This window comes from Notothenia rossii (assembly GCF_949606895.1).
Source record: "Notothenia rossii genome assembly, chromosome: 4".
Taxonomy (NCBI): Eukaryota; Metazoa; Chordata; class Actinopteri; order Perciformes; family Nototheniidae; genus Notothenia; species Notothenia rossii.
Window position 1 is genome coordinate 29,448,928 of NC_136902.1, and position 23,844 is coordinate 29,472,771.

At 40.3% G+C, this 23,844-nt stretch overlaps 1 protein-coding gene across 1 annotated transcript; it reads right to left on the minus strand.

Moving 5' to 3' along the window:
- Positions 1-1,736: 1,736 nt before the first annotated feature.
- On the minus strand, positions 1,737-10,723 carry LOC307034762 (uncharacterized protein; the record flags this gene model as incomplete). Its single annotated transcript, XM_079673644.1, has 6 exons — positions 10,686-10,723; positions 9,734-9,805; positions 9,098-9,260; positions 8,833-8,892; positions 8,068-8,507; positions 1,737-1,742 (listed from the first exon to the last, which is right to left on the minus strand). Exons 3-6 carry the CDS (start codon positions 9,207-9,209, stop codon positions 1,737-1,739), a joined length of 618 nt encoding a protein of 205 aa, XP_079529770.1. The 5' UTR covers positions 9,210-9,260; positions 9,734-9,805; positions 10,686-10,723.
- Between the last annotated feature and the right edge of the window lie 13,121 nt (positions 10,724-23,844).

Genomic DNA, 23,844 nt, shown 5'->3' on the forward strand with positions numbered 1-23,844 from the left:
TATGGATGTATGAAGGGAAAAACATCAAATGGCAGCTGCCCAATGTCCCCCTTCAGCTGCAAAGGGTAAATTATGATTTATAGTTCCTACACAGATCATATATTTACCATATTTACCGTATGCCCCTCGAAAGGCCAACAAGCCGCCTTTTTATTTCAGTTAGATTTTTTAAATATCATAAATAACATAAAACTAATAACCTCTTTTCAGAAGCTATTTGTTTTTTCAAGGTTGGTGTGGTTGTTTGTCTTTATAGGAAATACCTTGTGACTTTTCATGTTTCTTCGCTTCCCCAGCATGTAAACAAAGACCCTCCTCTGGGGTCCGACCACGGTTTAAGAACCACTGTACTAACCAGATAATCATACAGTAGGTAACTTAAACCTGCAATAATTAAGTCCATGGCCACTAGGGAGCAGCAAAATGAAATTTGACTCTAAAATACCTGTTGAGTTGATATGGCTAACATCCATCATTAAACGAGCATCATTATGATGAATTTAAGTCGTGTTTTGTTCACGTGCTGAATGTAAGTCCAACACTATAAATCTTTTAGCTTCTCTTTTTCGTCTATATACAAACACCTGAGGGGAATTACTTTCTTCAGCTGCCAAATGCTCCACTATACTAACCAGCTAGTGAACCAAAACAGAATAGTTGTAGATAGCTGAAAAGATATTAAGAATCTCCCTTAAGCCAAGGGGAGCTGAAGAATTAGGCATTACATATTGAGAACACCTAATTTAAAGTTGCATTTAGAGAGTTTTCCTTTTTTGAATGAACCAACCAAAGGCGCGGGAAGGTATTTTGAGTGGGGGTGCTGAGGTGCTGGACTCCAGTGAACACTATTACGGGCACTATAGAGCACGCACAAAAGCGCGAGCATCAGGGGCGCTACAGTGGAATGTTCTACTGCAACAATCCCCACACGCAAACACACAGTACACCCGCAACTTTTACAATGAATGCTCGATAATCAGCTCACGGCATATAAGCAGGGGTAAAGTGCTATTTTTTACGAGTGGGGAGCGGACCTCACCTCCTCTTGGGGGGTCCGGGGGGATGCTCCCCCGGGAGGATTTTTTTTAAATATTGAAGTTAAAAGCATCAATCTGGTGCACTTTGAGAGCAACATTAAGAGATCTATGGATACATCTCTCAACATCCATATGAAACACAACTGTAAGCAGATGTTCTTTTTCTTTATGGATATTTTACATATCACTCCCCTTTCAAACTGTATTCTTGTTTTACTGCCATATAGTATTTCATAACTGTTTTTCATTTATTCTCTTGTTTTTTTTATAACGATAATGATCATATGAAGGTGTGCCGCGGAAATAATCTTTTGAATAATTTGTGACCAAACCGTTTGAGACCCACTGAGATAACTTAGACTAAAGTTAACTATCTAAACCCTCAGAGAGTCCTTTAGCTCACCTGTTCCAATCTCCAGCATACTTGGAATTTCATCGAGGCCGGGGCCATTTCTCAATCGCGAGGATGCTTGCTTGATAGCACATGTCTTCCGAGTCACTTCCTTCAGAAGCTAGGCAAGAATCCTTCCTCGCAATCGAAAAGCGAAGAGTGGAACAGGCTAGAAAGTGTGCAGGTGTGCGTCAGTAGTATTACACATCCCCTTTCAATCATATTAGTATGCATGAAAAGTGACAGGTGGGCCCTCCCCCAATTGTGCTAATGAGCTAAGTCCCGCCTCCCTTTGTTCGAGGTGGATGTCACACCTAGGTGTGATATCACACCCAGGTGTGAGATCCTTTGATGTGAGGGGTGAGGTGTCATCACACGTAGGTGTGAAATGCCCCCCTGTGTAGCGCCTTTGTTTTCTAATCCTGTGATGTGAGGGTTGAGGTTTTATAACAGGTAGGTGTGATTTCACACCGGTGTGTTATAAGCCTTTGATGTTAATCTATGTGCTGACTAAGGCAGTCTCTTTGAAGTTGTGCGTGAGACTGTCTGGCCCCTGTCCCCTTACAACCCTTTGTTGTCTAATCTAATTAGCCTTTGATGTCTGTCCTTTGATGTTTGTCCTTTGATGTGAGGGTTGAGGTGTTATAACAGGCAGGTGTGATTTCACACCGGCATGTTACAAGCCTCTGATGTTAATCTGGGTGTTGATTGAGGCAGTCTCTTTGAAGTTGTGCGTGAGATTGTCTAGCCAGTTACTAAGTCTCTTTTTATGAAGAGGGTATTCATATTAATTAAAAAAGATTGAGGGTAATACTAATTTAAAATAGCCTATTGTCCCCATGATCTTGTCTTTTTTATTGTTTAATTACTTCACACAACTATAAGGAAGCCCAATATGAAGTTATGTGAGGTTGTATTGGGGTAATATTAGAACTTGCTGTATGCAAAAAAGAGAAGTTTTTTGTGTTATAACAGGCAGGTGTGATTTCACACCGATGTGTTATAAACCTCTGATGTTAATCTAGGTGTTGATTAAGGCATTCTCTTTGAAGTTGTGCGTGAGACTGTCTCGCCCCCGCCCCCTCACAGCCCTTTGTTGTCTAATCTAATTAGCCTTTTGTTGTCTAATCCTTTGATGTGAGGGTTGAGGTATTATAACAGGTAGGTGTGACTTCACACCGGTGTGTTATAAGCCTCTGGTGTTAATCTATGTTAATCACCTTACACTTTTAGTTGTCCTCTCTAAATTAGATTTAAGGTTTTTAAAATGATTAGTGTTAATTAAGGGCTATTGTTATTTTGGTTTATAAGGGGATAGGAGTTCAAATTTAAAAATGCACAGGATCATTCTAAGAATATTGAGAGGGCTAATGAGCCAGCACCATACTTCCTCTATGCGTTTTCTTGACCTGTATCTTATCTTGAAAAACTCTGGTAAGTACTTTTTATTTTATTTTATAATATAATGTAATTATTTAATGCTGCTTGGTGTGTGTTAAACAACCTATGTGCACCTTTTGTTTTTATTTTGTAACAGCACTATGGCTCTTAATGATTTAGAAGCTTAGGGAAAAGTACCCCGCTATGTACAAAAAATGTTGTGTAGATTTTTTAATCAAATATTTTTCTTTTTTTTGTGTGTGTCTCAGTTCAGGAAAGTCTGAACCAAATACGAATTGGAATATTAGAGACGATTAACTATTTTTGGTGGAACCCCATATGATTAATTCCCTGTGGAAAGTGGGTATATATGTATTTAAAACTTTATGTGTTTGTATCTAGCTTATTTTTTTTAATCAAATATGTTTTTTTTGTTTTTTTTGCTGATGTGTAAAATATCCAAAATAACGTTTTATATACTTACTCTCTTGTTAAAAGGCGATGAAGTTTGCAGCGTAAGCCAGCCATCAGTGTTCTAGTTTTAAGGCTTTGCATACCTCAAAGTGTGTCTAAAAGTATCTTGGCAAGAGAAAAAAAAAGCCAAAATTCGCCTAGGCCATTAAAAAGAAACCGAATTGCTGCTAAGAAATAAGTTCAGAAAGCTATGACTCCAGTGGAACACTGTTAGAGTCAAAAGTAACTCTCAATGTATTCAGACAGAGTATGCAGATTGGGGCTGATCAGAACAAAGAAAGCACCTTTTGCCTTCCTAGTCAAAAATGTTGATTAAGTTAGTCTGCACACACTCCCTTGCTGTCACCCTTACCTCTTCCTATGGCTGTCAGGCCTTTTGGTGTGTGTGTGTGTGTGTGTGTGTGTGTGTGTGTGTGTGTGTGTGTGTGTGTGTGTGTGTGTGTGTGTGTGTGTGTGTGTGTGTGTGTGTTGTGTGTGTGTGTGTGTGTGTGTGAGCCTGGCCCTGCCCCCTCTTCCCCCCTTCCTGCCATCTTATCACTAGACAGAGGGGGGAGGGGTTCTCTCTAAAACACAGTGTCTGTAAAGGTGGGGGAGACTGTCTCCCCCCTTCCTGCCATCTCTCTCTGTTTCTGCTGATGTGTAAAATATACAAAATAACGTTTTATATACTTACTCTCTTGTTAAAAGGTGATGAAGTTTGCAGCGTAAGCCAGACATCAGTGTTCTAGTTTTAAGGTTTTGCATACCTCAAAGTGTGTCTAAAAGTATCTTGGCAAAAGAAAAAAAAGCCAAAATCCGCCTAGGCCATTAAAAAGAAACCGAATTCCACGTTTTACAAATGAACAGACACAAATGCAGACTTGACTACTTGGCAGTGGATTAAAGCAGATTTGTCCTTTTTCATCTCTCAAAGGTTTGGGTCCTGTTCAACACTGGGTACAGAAATATATTCAATATACAGTCATTTGTAAGTAAAGATTTTTTAAGTTGTAAGCACTTAGAAATATACATTTGATTGCATTTAAAGTGGCTGTAGACAACTTATCATAATGAAGTAGTTGATTGCACAAATTTGTAATGGATGTAAAATAAAGACGACATTAGCATTTAAATTGGCTCCCTATAAGATTTGCTTTCTCTATGAAATTATGTCTGGCTCTGAGTAGTGTTCTCCCTTTCACAATAAAAAGCCCAAACACAATACTTTCTGAATCACTGCAGGAAGTAATGTGCTAAAATGCAAATACAAATAGTTTACAGTAGCTCCCAATTAGTTGAACAATTGGAAAACCGCAAGGACTGTGGAAACACCTACTGGCAAAGGATTGTGGATGCAAATTATGCAAAGAGGAAGAAAAAAAATTCTATCAAAAGCTATATAACACAATCTACGTATTGACAGTATGAGTACAACAAAAACAGTATGCATGTTGATGCAAACTACGATGTTCAGTAAACGATCAATCAAAATCGAAGGATCCAATGTATTTTTAAATGGAGCAGAAATAGAACTAGTCTCCCAGTTCAAGTATCTTGAACAGGGAGTGTCATATTGGACTCGCACGTGACTTTTTAAGAAACATATCCAGAAAGTATCCAATACCATTAAATTCAACTTGCAACATTTTAAACAAATTAGACCTTTTGTTAACTGTCAATGCTGCAAAGTCATACCTCCATTGAATACTGTTTTACAAACTGGTCGTTTGCTTGTGCCACACACAGGGGCGTAGCTGGAAATTCTGGGCCCCATGAAAGAATCTATTTGTGGGCCCCCAATCCATGCGAGTGCGCATTAGCGCGCACGCTAAAAAAAATGTGGCCATTTATTTATTGATGAAAACGCATAATATGGTTTTTACCTATACATTCGGATCAGCAGTTCAGCACCAGTTCAGGATGTCGCATTGCGTTCATCTTCAATGAATGGACCAATGCAATAGTCTACCAAACAACCTTGAGTTGCACTAGCTAGGTATATTTTCCCCTATTCTTGTGACAATGTTTTCTGATACTCAACATACAAAAGCTGTTACTTGTCCTAATCCCATCTCCAACACAAATAGTCTACTCAAGCACACTATTAGGTTGACAGACACTTACATTTTGATGTGCTCTGTAGTATACAATCGTTCCCTGCTTGGATATACCTTTTACGAAGCAGATCTTGAACTGTCGCGGGCAGAGCACTAGCTTTTTTGCTGTCGCGGCCGGGTTGCTGCCTTTCTCAGCAGAGTGCTAAAGCCCTACCTGTTACACGCGCAAGTAATTCGAGGAGGCGCGAGTGACAAGTGTTGAGTTATTCATGGGGACAATTCAGGATTCTTGGATACTGGTGGGGTCAGAACCTTGCGTCCACCCCCAAAACGACACGATGAAACCCAACCTCGAAAACCCTGTTGAAGTTAATGAACTGTAATGGACTGCAAGAAATCAACATGCACTGACTATCAACTTTATCTTCTGTCTATTTAATTGAAAATTACACCCAATACAGGAATGAACAAACAAAAAATCTCAACATTCTTTGACTTATTAAATTAAGATTTGAACAACACAAGGACAAAAGTATAAATTAACTGAAGATTTGAACATAATTATAAAACAATAAACTCTCAGGACATGAACACACTTACAGCAAACAATGAAAAATGTAGTGCGAGAGGACTATGCATCAGATAGTAATTGTTCACAATGTGGGCTGTAGCCTGTCAGCTTACTATAGGGAAACATCCCACAATCCTGTCATAGACTGGATTTTTATTCCTAAATCCCGAACGCCAATCGCCGGACCTTCTTGGTGGCAAAATCTTTTACGAGCTCTTTGAAATCAAGTGAGAGAGCCAGCTTGCTTTCAATCGATAACATTGCAAGGCTGTTCAACCTCTCTTGCGACATGGTAGATCTTAAATAGCTCTTGATAAGTTTCAACTTACTAAATGATCTTTCACCACCAGCTACGGTAACTGGGAGCGTCAAGAAAATTCTGAGGGCAATGCAAACGTCTCCAAAAATGCTCTGGAGTTCCATCTTGTATATTGCATTCAGTAGATCAAGAGAGCTACAATCAGGGGGGAAAGTGGCAGAAAATATTTTATTGAGATGCCTTATCTCACTCTCAAACTGATCTGTGAGATCCTGTGAGTATTTCTCCCTCAGTGGCTGACACACAGAAGCCATGACACTGTCACTCAACTTCCCAATTTTAAGTATGGCAGCAAATTCTTCAACAATATTTGCTGTTGTTTGGAACCGAGTGTCCAAGTCACTTATGATCTGGTCCATGGCAGTGAGAAACACAGTGTTACGGAATGTTGTTTCTGGCCTATCCTCCTGACCTGTTCCTTCAGCAGTTTCATCATGAAACCTCTTCCTCCTCCTCTCACGGCAAAGTTCTTTTTTGAAATGAGGTGGAACCTCCATTTCCTTAGCTACCATTGATGCCTCAGACAGAATAGCATCCCATCCATTTCTGAGAGTCTGCATCTCATCTCTTAGTGCAGCAACATTACCTGCCTCCACCTCTATTGAGATTTTCCCTGACTGGAGTATCACATTTCTGTCATCAATAGATTGCAATACTTTCACCCAAATGGTGAGAAGGACAATGGCATCAAATGACATGAGGTAGTTCCTCAGACCAACAGCTTCAGATCTGGCCTCACCTGTGAGACTGCATGAGCTCAGTATGGTAGCAAGGGCTTCAATGACACCAGGTAGGTGCTTTGCTACAGGTTTCACAGCATCAATTCTCGCACTCCAGCGAGTGTCAGATAGCCTATGTACAGAGCAACCTGTTTTCTTTTTGTATATAGACCAACGCGATGGACTGGCACTTACAAATGTGTAGAGGCGGTTAATGTAACCAAAAAAGTTGGATACTTCAGGGCTCGATTCTGCAGCATGCACGCCTACCAGATTCAACGTGTGGGAGGCACAAGGTGAGAAAGTAGCAAGATTATTCTTTTTCAGTATTTGTGCTTGGACTCCCTTGATTTTCCCTGACATATTCGCCCCATTATCATACCCTTGCCCCCTGCAATCACTAATGTCTATCCCTAGATCCAGAAGCACACTCTCCATCATGCCTGCTATTTCACATCCTGTTTTTCCATTGAAATCTTTGAATTCAATAAATCTTTCAGTGATCTCCCATTCGCCTGTGTCTTCATTATAATGTACATATCTTATGAGCACAACATTTTGCTCGGTGTGGGAAATGTCAGGCGTTGCATCACAAATGATTCCATAGTATATGGCATCCTCCCTTTCCGTCAGAATGGTTTTTAAAACCTTTCCCCCACACAATTCAATAAACTCGTTCTGGATGTCTGGGCTCAGATAATGAGTTAGCTGGCTTCCTTTTTTGGATGTCCTGATTTTGTCTAAGTGGTCTTTCAAGAGTGGATCATATCGTGACAAAAGTTCTAGCGTACCTACAAAATTTCCATTGTGGACATCGCCCAAAGCATGCGTTTTACCTCGGAAAGCTAAATTCCTCGTTGCCAAGTGCAGAGTGACATCAAGGAGTCTCTGCAAGATAGCTTTGTTTTTCTCAATTTCAGACTGTAGCTCTCTCTGCAACTGATGATCAACGCCACATGCAGTCATAACCGAACACTGTAGGTGTTTCCATCGCAAATAACAGTCCCTGTGATTCCTACTTGTTTCATGGCTTGGGAATTTATCATACATGCGACGCCACTCGACGTCACACATCTTGTATCCCTGGTCACTACTCAAAGCACTAAGAGAGGGTATTTTTTGCTCCTTGGAGAAAAGAACACATGGTATGCAGAATAGTGCATTTGCACTTTCACTGTGAATCAACCAGTCCCTTTTCACTTTTCCCCTACCCTTATCTGCTTTGGTGTATTTCAAGTAATCTGGAAATCTCTTTCCCTTTGAATCATGTGGAATTTCTTGATCTGTTTCTCGCATTGCTAATTTCTTTACAATAGTTGCCCTGTCCTTGTCACTCATCCTAGCTGGGAACAACCCTGGGTCAAGTGATAGCAGATCTTCTACCTCAGACACCACTACAGGTGGCTCAGTATCTGTGGCATCCTGTGTCGGAGCCTCACTTTGTCCCTGACATTGACTGTCCATAGCTGCTTCCTCCTCATCTGTGCTGCTTTCATGGTCCTCGACCTCTTCTTGTACTGGTACCTCTGCCTCTTCACCTCTGCTCTCCTCGTTGGCTGCCTTGCTCGAAGGCCCTGGCTCTAGAGTATCCATAGTGTACATAATTTATAAAATGCCCTATAATAGTAATAACACAGTACAGCTCGAGCTATCTCTTAATTGTTATAATAATAATAATAATAATAATAATAATAATAATAATAATCATTTGTATAGATATTTTTCAATTGCTCAAATCTAGCTATAGCTACTGTAACAACCTCAATTTAATGTGCCAGTGGTCAATGGTATTGCAATTACTGGAAGAACTAGAGTAACTAAATGTGAATATTACCTAAAGTTGTATTCAATGCATGGTAAGCATATTTAAAATCTGTTTGTTAACCCCAAGCCCTGCTGCTTTACCTCCCTCTCCTTCAACTGGGAACCGGCCTGAGGGAAGGGGTACTGATCCTGAAGCCGCATCTGTGCATTAGAGCAGATGTGATTAGCATGTAACATTATACAGGTTAGGTTAGCTAGCCATAGCAAAAGGGCATAGCTGCTGGATACAAATTCACTGGGCTCATCGACACTCATCTAATTTTTGATAGCAACAGGTAGCTAACGTCAGCCACAAAATGTTGGCTAAGCTGTTATGGGCTTCAAAACAAGTTCTGTGAATAAATACCTTTCTTGTGAAAATACTTGGTGACTATCTGTCGACCTCTTTTATTATTTTCCTCTTGCTGACGTTTTTTCTTTCGTTTCTGAGCTCCTGATTCATGAGCTGTAGAGGACATTTTCCTGTCAGTCTGTTCAAGCTGCAAGCTGCTGGTGCACTGCTGTGCCGCCTAGTTATAGTTGAAAGTGGGGGTGCAAGATTAGTAACTGGCAGGCAAGGGGTGGTTTGGAGTGGGTCAGGCACGACCACCTCCATGGCAGAATTGTTTTAATTTAATGAACACCTGTACGTGCAATTTCCTGCAATATAGAGCACAGAACTGTCTCAAAATCCTATGGGATCCTAAAGGATTCCTATAGGGTTCCAAAAACGTATAGAGATTCCTATAGCATTTTTTGACTAGGGATGTTATCCTAGGTCTCTTTCTCACTTCCTCTGCCTCCTCCCTGAGTCTGCACAGTCACCACATCATTCTACATTAAGGAGAGCAATACACTTATGAGTACACTGAACTGGTTTGAATACACAATCTTTATGCTACTCTGTAAAGAAAGGGAGAGAGGGGGGAATATATTATCCAAGTATTTGTGTCTTAATTTGTTATGTTATCCTACACTTTAAGCTGACTGATATTTCCATTACCTGTAACTCTTGTGTCTCTTTCTCTCCTTCTCTGCCTCCTCCCTGAGTCTGCACTGTCACCACCACATCATTCTACACAGGAGAGCAATACACGTATGAATACACTGAACTGGGTTGAATACATGATTTTTTATTTTTTATGCCATGTTCTACCTGGTTGGCTGGCTGGCTGGCTACACACACACACACACACACACACACACACACACACACACACACACACACACACACACACACACACACACACACACACACACACACACACACACACACACACACACACACACACACACACACACACACACACACACACACACACACACACACACACACACAGTGTGCAGGTTAGTTACAGTAGGAGATGGGCTTCTATCATATTATCTTCTATCATTCTATAATTCATTCTTCTTTTATTTTCATTTCAGGTAGTTGTACCTTAAGAGAATTGAAGGCTGGCATCTGTAAATGCAGATAGATATAAGTACTTTATTCTTATTTTATTATCATTATTTTCTTTCCAATGAAATGAAATCAGAAAATAAGTGGTATATGATCGAAGATATGAAAGTCAATGCTTGAAGGAAAATGGACTTCGGAAAAGTTTTTTATTTTGTATTTACTGTTCTGTAAAAGTCTTGTCGAATGCAATGTTTTATGTTTTGTGTGGACCCCAGGAAGACTAGTTGTTGTCATGCAACAGCTAATGGGGATCCTAATAAACTCAAACTCTAATGGGCTTCGATCTACCAGGTAGCTAGCTAGTCAAACACACACACTGGTTGATGTTACTAGCTAGCTAGCAAACGTCAGCTAACCGCTAGCTAACATAAAGAGTGACCTGTAATTCAATGCAGCGAAAATGAAGAGAAGGTGATGATTATAAATGTGTTTTATTGTATTGAGTGGTAGAAGTAAAGACATGTCTAACATATTCTTTGTTTGAACAACTTACTGAAAAGGTCTGCCACCAATGACAGACTGTTCGCGGTGATTTACACTCAGCCTACCTGCATCAGGACTGCTGTGGGTGGGAGGCAGTTGATCAAACCATTGTGAGCGAAATGCGGGGGGGGGGTCACAATCTTTGGAAACTTAAAAACTCGCTATTAAGTGTCTATAATCAGCACAAGTTCTTTCATTGCGTATTATTAATTCGATTGAAATTACACACTTATGTTTACAGTGATATATTGGGGGGGAAATGTCATATTTTTCATATGATCAAAAAGTGGGGGTGCAAAAGCACACGTTTGCTCCCCCAAGGTCAATTGTGGGGATGCACCTGCTCCGCTTGCTCCATTGCTCAGGCGCCCATACCATGCAATGAATGAAGGGAGGGGTGCTCATTCTGTCAAACAGAGTAACAAGCACCTGTTTGTTTCTTTTGGGACGTTTTTTTTTAATACAGGCAATTATACTTTTGAGTCATTTACATTAACTTACTTTAGGATAATAATAAAACCATATTAATAAAAAGATAATAATAGTGTTCTCTGGCCCCCCCCCCCCCAGTGCTGGGCCCTTGGAATCATCCTAACCCCCCCCCCCCCCAGCTACGCCCCTGGCCACACACCTGAAATCCATAGAACAGCTGTTCAAGAGAGCTATCCAGGTGTTTGACAGAAAGCCACAGTCATACCACCACTGTACCATCCTTGAAAATCACAATTTCTTGAGTTTTTGACAATTTTATGTCTTTTAAAAGTAGGTGTTTTAAAAAAATATATATTTACATGGGCTGGCCCCCCTCCCCTTGGGGGAATTCATCCGCAGAAAACACACTGGACGCAGCACTAGGTCAGAAACCAGAGGAGACTGTGAAGTCCACCACAGACGGACCACCTTTGGACAAAATGTCCTCTCCATTAAAGGCAGCTCATTGTGGAATAGCCCCCCAACTGAGATACGGGATTGTCCCACTCTCAATAGTTTTAAAGGTCAACTTAAAGAATGGTTGAGCAACAAACAGACGTGTAATCACCGCTAAATAAATGCACTTTAACACAGGGGTATCTCCTCTTGCACTTTATGTAGCGCTTTTATCTTATATTGCACTTTATATATCATAGCTGCTACATATGCTGTATGTGACGGGGCTACAGATGGAAATTAGCTCAAAGCTAAAATCCGGCTCATTTACACTTGTAAGCATTATTTTTGTTTTAAAGTGTTCATCAATGTGCACTACGGTGGCCCTGAAGAAAATTAAACATTAAAATATGTTATCGATGTCCCCATTCCCAGTTTGTTTTGGGAATAATTACGATGTTTACTATGTTTTGGTAGCTCTTAACAAAACAGAATTATTGTAAAAGACTGCGACTCTAAAAGGCAAGTTTGTGATTTTAACACTGTTTCGATGAAACAATACATTATACAATATTACAGCTTATTGCCATATTTTTAACACAATATACTTGTACCTTTTTTTTTTTGTGGTTGTAGGGCTTCAAGATATTTTGCATGTCATGCATAAACACGGTGTCATCTCTTCCTTGAAACTGACGTGCTGTCCGTTTTACAAAACAAGTTATTTTTCTGCTTCTTCATTCTCTGAATTTTCGTCCCCCGTCCCTCTTCCTTCAGCCAGCACAACAAGAATCCAGGTGGATCTGTGAAATGAAAAAACCTCTTCCCAAAGCGTGACTTCCCTATTGAGAGCATGCGTCTAGGGCAGTAGGGTCTAAACCAATTGGCCAGATATACTAACATACAGAACGTACGGTATGTTTGAAGACTAACCATTTATCCAGTTCAAGCTGTCTTTAAGATGTGGCATTGCTCTCTGACTATTCCCCGTAAAATCGTGACAAACTATTACTTATTCTTAAATTTGACCTCTTGCTGCTTGGTTGAAAATGATAGATGAAAAATAACTTTAAAAAAAAAAGACTCAAACAGCGAGGGACATTATACTGGTGAAAAAAACTCTCAATTCTACAGATGACTCCCCCCACTCAACGCAATAAGTCCCTCCCTCCACTCAGCAAAGCATCTAAAACTAAGGACCCCCACTAAGAAGACAGTTTGAAAACTAGCTATGGATCTGAGAAAAACCAAGTCTCCCCCCGCGAGTTGCAGCCAGGAACAAACTCCTGGACTACCATCATCACCACCATTCTGGACACCCGAATCTTTCAGTACTACTGCTGCTTATTTTGCTCCTTGGGCCAAGACGTCTCTGTTTATGGACACAGTGAAATCAGTGTTGGTTGATATTGTGGAGGGGGTGATACAGCGGTACAGAGAAGAAAGATGCAACGGATGCCGAGTCAGTCACCCCGGCCAGAGGCAACACGATTGTCTGAATGACATGCCCGATTTTTTCTTCAGAAACAATTACAACGCGTTAATGAAAAGACTCTGGCTCACCGACTTCATTACTGAGATCGACCAGACTCTTATTGATAAAGACATTTTCACGGATGATTGGAGGATCCAAGGCGCTTCGGAGGCTTTTCTGCACAATCTCAAAAATTGTAGACGCCTCAAAGAGAGACTTGAAAAGATCCATGCCGAGTTGGATGGAGAAGAAGAAGACTAATAACCTGCGGTTGATTGAAGCCAGGGATCTTTTCTTTTTCGATACATTGACTTTTTCTTTAAAGTAAAATAAAAATGGGGAACTACTATGCAAAACGCTCGGTATATATTGATCAGAATGTAGTCAATACCCTTTTAATAAGTGTGGTGATGAGGACGATTGAAAACAGAGTGAATAGTGATCCCCGTGTAAACAGAATGGCTGAAGTTTGTAAACTAGAAGACATTTTGGATATCGTTCGTTCTGGCAGTACTATTCCTGGTCATTGGGAAACGATTGTAAACTAAACATTTAAAGTGGTCCTGGAATCTTCATTTTCCGAAACATTCTGTAACATTACCGAAGAAATGAAACAAACATCAAAAGTGTATCATGTGCTCTCATTGTATGCTCTGTTTGTAGATGTAATGCATCTTTGTGTCAAAAACAGCATACACATGAATTTTTTGACTGAAGTGAAAAAACTCCATCATGATATTTCCAGTAATCTGGGGAATTCTAAGCTGGAGACGGTCCTGGGGATGTTACAATCAGTATAACTATTGATTTTGTGTGTGAAAAAATTAAAATGTAAATAGGACATTTAAAAAAATAAGTGTTTTTTACATTTTAAAAACTGTTGTCTTCATTATAGCAAGGGGAGCGTGTCTGATACATGTGTATTACAGTCCTTCACATGCACTGTTGTCTTCATTATAACAAGGGGAGGGTAACAGTGAAGATGTATGATACATGTGTATTGAAACGTGCGTATTATACCCCCACAGAAACACAGAAACATGGAAACACAGAAACACTGAAAAAACACAGAAACACAGAAACACAGACACACAGAAACACCGAAACACAGAGACACAGAACCACAGAAACACCGAAACACCGAGACACAGAACCACAGAGACACAGAAACACCGAAACACAGAAACACAAACACACAAAAACACTGAAACACCGACACACCGAGACACAGAACCACAAAAACACAAAAACACTGAAACACTGAAACACCGCCACACTGAGACACAGAACCACAGAACCACAGAAACACAGAAACACAGTGTAAAAATAGTTAATCCTCTCTAATATTCCAATTCGTATTTGGTTCAGACTTTCCTGAACTGAGAGACACACAAAAAAAAAGAAAAAAGATTTGATTAAAAAATCTACACCACATTATTTGTACATAGCGGGGTACTTTTCCCTAAGCTTCTAAATCATTACGAGCCATAGTGCTCTTACAAAATAAAAACAACAGATGCACATAGGTTGTTTAACACACACCAAGCAGCATTAAATAATTACATGATATTATAAAATAAAATAAAAAGTACTTACCAGAGTTTTTCAAGATAAGATACAGGTCAAGGAAACGCATAGAGGAAGTATGGTGCTGGCTCATTAGCCCTCTCAATCTTCTTAGAATGATCCTGTGCATTTTTAAAGTTGAACTATCCCCTTATAAACCAAAATAACAATAGCCCTTAATCAACACTAATCATTTTAAAAACCTTAAATCTAATTTAGAGAGGACAACTAAAAGTGTAAGGTGACTGTTTTAAACTAATTCCACCACATATATATATATATATATATATATCTTATTTTAACCTTATAATGTATTTACTTTAAAGAGTCCTCTCCTGCTGATATTCAGGTATGTGTCTGCATATGGTATCTCTGCTTTAAAGAGTCCTTTGTCCAGGTGATTAACGATGCTTCTTTTGTCCCTCCACTGAGTGAAACTCTGCCCTTGCAACACCTAGATTAACATCATAGGTTTATAACACACCGGTGTGAAGTCACACCTACCTGTTATAACACCTCAACCCTCACATCAAAGGATTAGACAACAAAAGGCTAATTAGATTAGACAACAAAGGGCTGTGAGGGGGCGGGGGCGAGACAGTCTCACGCACAACTTCAAAGAGAATGCCTTAATCAACACCTAGATTAACATCAGAGGTTTATAACACATCGGTGTGAAATCACACCTGCCTGTTATAACAGAAAAAACTTCTCTTTTTTGCATACAGCAAGTTCTAATATTACCCCAATACAACCTCACATAACTTCATATTGGGCTTCCTTATAGTTGTGTGAAGTAATTAAACAATAAAAAAGACAAGATCATGGGGACAATAGGCTATTTTAAATTAGTATTACCCTCGATCTTTTTTTAATTAATATGAATACCCTCTTCATAAAGAGAGACTTCCTTGTAGTTAAACTACTGCTAAATTAGTTAACAGTCTCACAAAAACTTAAAACGAAACATCCTTAGCATGCACAAATCATTTAAAAAACCCTAAATCAAATTTAGAGAGGACAATAACGTTTTTAGGTATCTTAGTGAGTGGAAATGACTGTCTTTTATTTAGTCTGCATGGATTTCTCTTCTTCATCTAACTCCACCCCCACTATCTTCGGGGCTCATATCATGTGACAGGAAGGGGTGGGGAAAGGGGGAGAGGCCGGGGGTGTGAGGGGACGGGGGCTAGACAATCTCACGCACAACTTCAAAGAGACTGCCTCATTCAACACCCATATTAACATCAGAGCCGGGGGCTAGACAATCTCACTCACAACTTCAAAGAGACTGGCTCAATCAACACCCAGATTAACATCAGAGGCTTGTAACATGCCGGTGTGAAATCACACCTGCCTGTTATAACACCTCAACCCTCACATCAAAGGACAAACATCAAAGGACAGACATCAAAGGCTAATTAGATTAGACAACAAAGGGTTGTGAGGGGACAGGGGCCAGACAGTCTCACGCACAACTTCAAAGAGACTGCCGTAGTCAGCATAGATTAACATCAAAGGCTTATAACACACCGGTGTGAAATCACACCTACCTGTTATAAAACCTCAACCCTCACATCCAAGGATTAGAAAACAAAGGCGCTACACAGGGGGGCATTTCACACCTACGTGTGATGACACCTCACCCCTCACATCAAAGGATCTCACACCTAGGTGTGACATCCACCTCGAACAAAGGGAGACGGGACTTAGCTCATTAGCATAATTGGGGGCGGGCCCACCTGTCACTTTTCATGCATACCAATGTGATTGAAAGGGGATGTGTAATACTACTTGCGTCATATGAGAGGCCCCGCCTTACATTTTCTGCCACAGATTTGGGGAAATTGGTCCGTGCGCAAAGCATTGTGGGGATTTGAAGGACGCGAAGTCTACCCATGTGCAGCCTCGAAATGACCCCCAAATCAAGGACGCGGCCTCGGTGGAATAACAAGTATGCTGAAGATTGGAACAGTCCTTCGGCGGCACTCGATGACGTAGTATCCTTGAAATATTGGCTTGGAAGCCAGTTTCCTCGCGATTGAGAAACGGCCCGGGTCCTTGGTTTAGAGGAAATTTCGAGGCTGCACATGGGTAGACTTCGCGTCCTTAAAATCCCCACAATGCTTTGCGCACGGACCAATTTCAAAAACACTTAGGGAGAATGGCTGAACCGACGCAGCACACATTTAAATGTAAGTATGTAGTGGCGTAGAACATGTGTTGGTAAATATTTTACTTTGTTACATTTGTTTGTTATCACCAAAAATGTTCCGTGAAAGTAAAGCAAGTTCATAATTAGATAGACATCGTGAGGTATTTATTTTCGGTACAGTTTATGTTGAAACCGTTAGAGAGAGTGGCACACTTGTTAGCCTGTTCCATTCTTCTTCGTTTTCCGAAGCCGTGGCTTGGAAGCATACTTGCTTCGTTTCTGAAGGAAGTGACTTGGAAGTACGCGACTACCAAGCCAGCATCCTCGCGATTGAGAAACGGCCTAAATGCGCTATTTCCACACACACACACACACACACACACACACACACACACACACACACACACACACACACACACACACACACACACACACACACACACACACACACACACACACACACACACACACACACACACACACACACACACACACACACACACACACACACACAGCCGTTTCTCAATCGCGAGGATGCTTGCTTGTTAGCACATGTCTTCCGAGTCACTTCCTTCAGAAGCTAGGTAAGAATCCTTCCTGGCAATCGGAAAACGAAGAGTGGACAGGCTAGCAAGTGTGCAGGTGTGCGTCATATGAGAGGCCCCGCCTTACATTTTCCGCCACAGATTTGGGGAAATTGGTCCGTGCGCAAAGCATTGTGGGGATTTGAAGGACGCGAAGTCTACCCACGTGCAGCCTCGAAATTACCCCCAAACCAAGGACGCGGCCTCGGTGGAATTCCAAGTATGCTGGAGATTGGAACAGTCCTTCGGCGGCACTCGATGACGTAGTATCCTTGAAATATTGGCTTGGAAGCCAGTTTCCTCGCGATTGAGAAACGGCCACACACACAGAGCCGACTGAGCTTGAGTGGCAAAGTCACGCCCATCTACTTCCGATCCATGGGACCTTATTTCGGAAAAATTATGCATTGAAGTCAATGAAGAGAGAAAATGTATCTTTCGATCCCGTTTGAATTGTGCCATGAATTACACATATGATGTTTGTCAATCTTAAAAAATAATTTCCATGTAAAAAAAGTCACAGTTTGTCGTAAAACTGTTGAAATATAAGACTATGAAAAATACGAAACTAGAAAGACTACAAATCCCAGAGTCGCATAAGTGATGTCATAACTGTTTTCCTCCACTAAGAGATATATTATATCTATATGGCGCTGATCTTAGCTATCTATATGGCGCTGGCTAAGATAAGATAACTTTAACAATATGCCTGTGTGCTTAGTACCAGATTATTATCATACCAGCAATGGGTCTTGCTCGTTCTTTCTTCCTGTCTGATGAAAGGACCAGGAGTCGAAAGATAATCTTTCTCTCTCCATTGACTTCAATACATAATTTTTCCGAAATAAGGTCCCATGGAGGTCCACCGGAAGGGGAGGGACTTCGCCACTCTATGACACAAGCACACTTTTATTTCCATGCAACTCTCTGATTGTTCTGGTGTCTTGCCTCTGTTGCATTCACTGAACACGGGAAATTACAGCCCTACCGTCCTCTATAGTGTCATGATGAGGTTCACGTAAAGCACGGTTAATGTATTATATTATTGAGGTAGAATTGTCCGGGGCTACAGAAAAAACATTCGGGGCAGGTCAAAATATTATTTGACCAACAATGTGGAATTTATTGGCTACATATTTACACAGATTATGCACAGCGGGAGCAGCAATAACCGTCAAATAATAATTCAGACAGGGGAGCTCCGCACCGCCTGCCTGCCGCTAGGGGGTGCTGCAGCCCTCTCAGCACCCCCCCTCCCGCGCCCATGGAACCAACCAACTAGTATCAACTACTTTCAGTAGAATAGAATGATACGTTGAGAAGACACTCATAAAAAACATTATTAAAAAGTATATATTTGCATTTTTCTATAAAAGGTGCTGAATTATTCGATTAATTTCAAATTTGTTGTCCTCCATTATTACCGTGACAGCAATATTTACTGTGGTTATCATTTTACAGCTCCGATTCATAGGAACGAATGTCATTGCTATGACATTCCTTGAATCAGTGACTGGCTTCAAACACTTATTTGAAATTCCCCAAGGACAAGCAAATTACATCATTAAACAATAATAATGGATTCTGAAAATGTCAGAGACTTTGGATTAAATCAACGTTTCCGAGTAACTGAGCCAACTGCTCAAAGCTTAAGTAATCTCTGTTCGGATCCTTAAACACACACACACACACACACACACACACACACACACACACACACACACACACACACACACACACACACACACACACACACACACACACACACACACACACACACACACCTTAAATGAGGCTCTAGTTAATGTTTATTTCCCTCTGTTCCACCTCCCCTTAGGCTTTGAATTAGCACTGAGTTATTATAGAGATCTGAAATGTTCATGCTGGATGCGTCATTCACACACACACACACACACACACACACACACACACACACACACACACACACACACACACACACACACACACACACACACACACACACACACACACACACACACACACACACACACACACACACACACACACACACACACACACACACACACACAGCCTGCTTTGTTCACAAAAAAAAACTGTTTCCATGGGAACAGCACACCTAGGCGCACAGAGAGCCAGACAGGAGGTTGCTTTACTTAACCCTCGTAAACAGTCGTCGCTGACAACCAATCTCCCAGGTAAAAAAATATAACAAGGCAAAACCAATTATGCTATGTAGTTTGCAAATCCCAAAACTTCTTCTGAACATATTAACAAGTGAATATAAATGTCACAAGTTAAGTACAAAATTAAAACTATGAAATACAAAACCGCATCTGTGAACAGCTGAGATTTTAAAGTGTTCTTTAAACAACACTTGATGGAATTAAGGGGGACAAAACTGCATTTTCTTTATTTATATAATGTAACTAGTGCTTGTACAAAGTGGATTTTCCATTTAGAAAAACTTGGAAAGTACATCAACAAAACTCAACCTGTTGAGTCATGCTGATTTCTATGTTCTGTATACTCAATTTGTACAAAGAGTCTAAGTAGAGAAGTAGAACAGTTCTTTCTCTGTTTTGATTCATAATGTTTTATTTTCATGAGAGAATTATACCAGGACACATGTGCAAGCCCATTAATGCATGTCTTTAACCTTCACTTATCCATACTTTCATGTATTTTTTGTATTTCAAATGTAACTAGGGTCAAATGACAATATGCAGTATTATATGAAACGCTGCCTCCATGTGGCCAAAAACTGAAGTGAGTTGGTTTATTTTTGCCCACATCTTGGTTAAATAACTTGACTGGTTGCTTTTGAAAATTAAAATCTACTTAATACGATACGATAATACTTTAATGGTCAGATCAAGTCTGAAATGTGACTTGCATCACAGCAGCTCCATGTGTAACATCAGCATAGACAGATATTGAGACACAATACATGAAAAATAAACAACAAACATTTAACATAACAGCACAATCACTGAGAGAAAACATACTGAAAGACCCTTTAGTGTGCATTTGATCTGGGATTTAGCTCTGTATTCATTTAATATCAAGTCTAATACATAGAATTGTCAAGGGAAGTGCAGCTTCTTAAAAAGGATCAAATATGGAGGTCATGTGAAGGCCGGTTAGCTCCCAGTGTTAGAAGATTGTTATTCATGAGTATCTGCACCCACAAAGCTGACCATTTACTTATGAAAATAAATTAGCGGCGGGGAGACAACCTTCTTGATCAGACACTGTGGGGGGCTTGTCCCTGAGCCGGCAACATTATGTAAGACACAGCAGCTGAGGCAGACACCACAGAAATGTGTGTGTGTGAGTGTGTGTCATTGTTCTTTATGGGCAGACAGGAATGCACACATACAGAGGTGACTCAATGTCAAAGGGGACACAAGGTGGATTACTGAAAGCCAGATCAGATCCACTCTAGATGTCTTCCTCCCACTCTGTTGTTATTTTTGTTTCTCATTTTCATCGGTCCTGCCAGCTCCCTGGAGTTTTTTATTTACAATATTTTGTATTATTTATTTAAATGTAAGTCTCTTTTTCTTCTTAAATAATTTCCAACTTCATCTAAACTTAATTGCAGGATTAATATTGTTATATATCTTGATTATATTACAACAAGAGAACACTTATTTCCTACGTGTATCTTCATCTATTGAGTTACATATTTAAATGCCTTAAGGTGTATCGCCTCAATTATTATAACATCATTAGGGTAGGAGCACTTACTGGACTAAAATATAGTTGGTTTGAGGTGATCTTTGAATAAGGATATATAGAAGGAAAAAAAAAAAAGAAATCGTCAAGACACTATATTTTTTACCATTTAAAATTCCTTCATTGTAGTTGCAGTCATGTAAGACATACAAATAAACCCATTTCTGCATCAAGCTCTTGTCAGGGTGTTTTTTAGTTGTCTGTTTTTGACTGCGTGAGGGCATTTTCTTTAAAGCGTAAATGGCATTTTCTTGGTATTTCTAGAATATCACTGATAATTTTGACTTTCCAACACACACTTATCTTAGATGTTATCATCAAGAGCTTATTCACATTCTAACAATCATATTGAAATGTAAAGAAGGCCATTTATATTCTGCCACAACCCTAAAGCTCTAGAGCAACCTGCTCATCATCCACAACCACACTGTATTTACGTATAATTGAACATGAATGAATAATCAATTAATTACATCAATGGCATTTCATAACACATTTTGAAGACTACTACTACAGTCTCAATGAGAGATGCAACAGAGTAGCAAAACGTAACCTACTTTTGAATAAAAGGCCATTATAAATCAACGCTGCTGTTACTATGGAGGGGAGGAGGCTCTGTGTGCTCCCTGGCAGGAACACGGTGAGTTGCTGGGCTGGATTTAGACCTTCAGCAGGGGCTCCGAGCTCTACACTGATAAGACTCCAGCACATATCATTCTGTGGTGCCATAACCTTTCAAACAGGGCATAAAAACAAAAGATGGCAACCTTTGAAATGCCTAGAATTTCAATTTAAACATGACTGATGGCAGATATTTAATGTTTGACATTATGCTTGCGCTGCCAGTCAGTAAATGAGTGTTGAATGACATATCAGGCCATTTGTAAATTATAGGCATCCAAAGATGAAGCAGAAGTCAAATACGTTCAGTAATATCAATGAGCCCATAAATGGATATTAATGGATTTGCTGTCAGCAAAACCGAATACAGAGACAAGTGGTGAGTGTTTTTCTAATCGTGGCCTGTGCTCTCCTTGCAGATATTAATAGCCACAAAGCAATGTCACTACTAAGTCCCCTGCACCCGATGACGGCTTTGTTTCCAAGCACATTCTTTCCATCTTTGTTTTTCTCTTAACTTATTATCTGTGATAAGAGGCTAGGCCCCTTTTTCCTGTTTCAAATCCCTCAACGGAAGAAAACAGCTTTTTCCGGTGACTCATTAGCTGTTTAACATGCTATGAGAGATTGAATAGATGAACAGATGGCAATAATCTATTGAATAATATGAAACTGAATGCTGTGAAAATGTTGGACACGGTGTCATTTGTTGGCAGAAGCATATGAGGATTACATTACAGGACAAAGGCATGGCACTGAATTTACTGAATTTTAAAAGGGACAGTTCATCCCAAAGTCAAAAATACTGATTGTTCTTACCTGTAGTGCTGTTTATCAATCTAGATTGCTTTGGTGTGAGTTGTTTAATGTTGGGGATATCAGCTGTAGAGATGTCAGCTCTTTCTTCAATATAATGATCAGGATGGCACTTGGCTTGGTGCTCAAAATGTCCACATAATAAGACATATTATGCAAATGTTCAGGTTCATATTTGTATTTTGTGCCTCTAGTCTACTGTGACATGTTTATACGCTTTAATGTTCAAAAAGCTTTTTATTTTTCGCAAACTACCTGTGCTGCAGCACCTCTTTTCACCCTCTGTCTGAAACCAGAGCCCAGTCTGCTCTGATTGGTTAGCTGGCCAGATATGGTGTGATTGATCAACCGCTTAAAGATTTCCCGCTCCTTAGCCTATTACGTACATTGTGTTGGAGTGCTAGTCAATAGAAGCATTAGTGTTAAATAAGGAGGTCACCATGTTACTGAAGTTATTAAAGAGCCTGTGACACGAGTTTCCCCCATCATCCAAACCCATCAATTTGAGTAAATATTGTCCCCTTGAAAACTGTTTCTCAACTGATTTTGGATATTTGTACTTTGATAACCATTAATCTGCCCTTCAATGTTGACCATTTTCTGGATCTTCTCGGGATTCTTCAAGTCCCGCCAAATTATGTGTGACGTCATTGCGGGCACAGCGCTCCAGCTGCACCGTTCAGGATCCCAGCATCTGCATGTAAACGCACGATGGCGCACACAGCAGCAAGCTCAGACAGCGATGACAGTTTAATTTTGAACGTGTCTGAGAGCTCATATGAGGCTGAAGGATCGGTTTATGTTGTAAAGAAGTGTTAGAAGTTTAGGAATTAGGTGCATCAGTATGGGCGATAATACGGTCATGTAGCCAGTGCTGGGACTAAAAATCATCCCGGGACTCTCGACCGGCCCACTTCGGTACCGCTAGTAAATTGTTAACGGGGGGAGTGGGGGATGTGCTAGTGACTTATCCGACCGGCCCACTTCGGACCGGCCCATCGGGATTCGTCCCGATGGCAGTCCGCCACTGCACCCAGCCCAGCCCACGTAAACTGTCAACGGGGGGAGCCTCGCTGCGGGGAAACGGTGGACCTAGTGTCCCGATCGGAGTGGGAATAATAATAATAATAATCTGTGCATTTTATCCATTAATTTCCCCAACATTGTGGTAAAAAAAACACACGTTTAATCCATGTTGGTGTACTACAACTACAAAAAGCATTGGTTTGTTTTCTCATCAGGAAATGCAGACCGGCTCAAACAAACGATTTTTAAATTATCATCCTCACGATCATTTAATGTATCATATGTTCGCCGAATTGACATGAAAGCACTGAAAAATATGAATATACTGTAGTCAACTTCA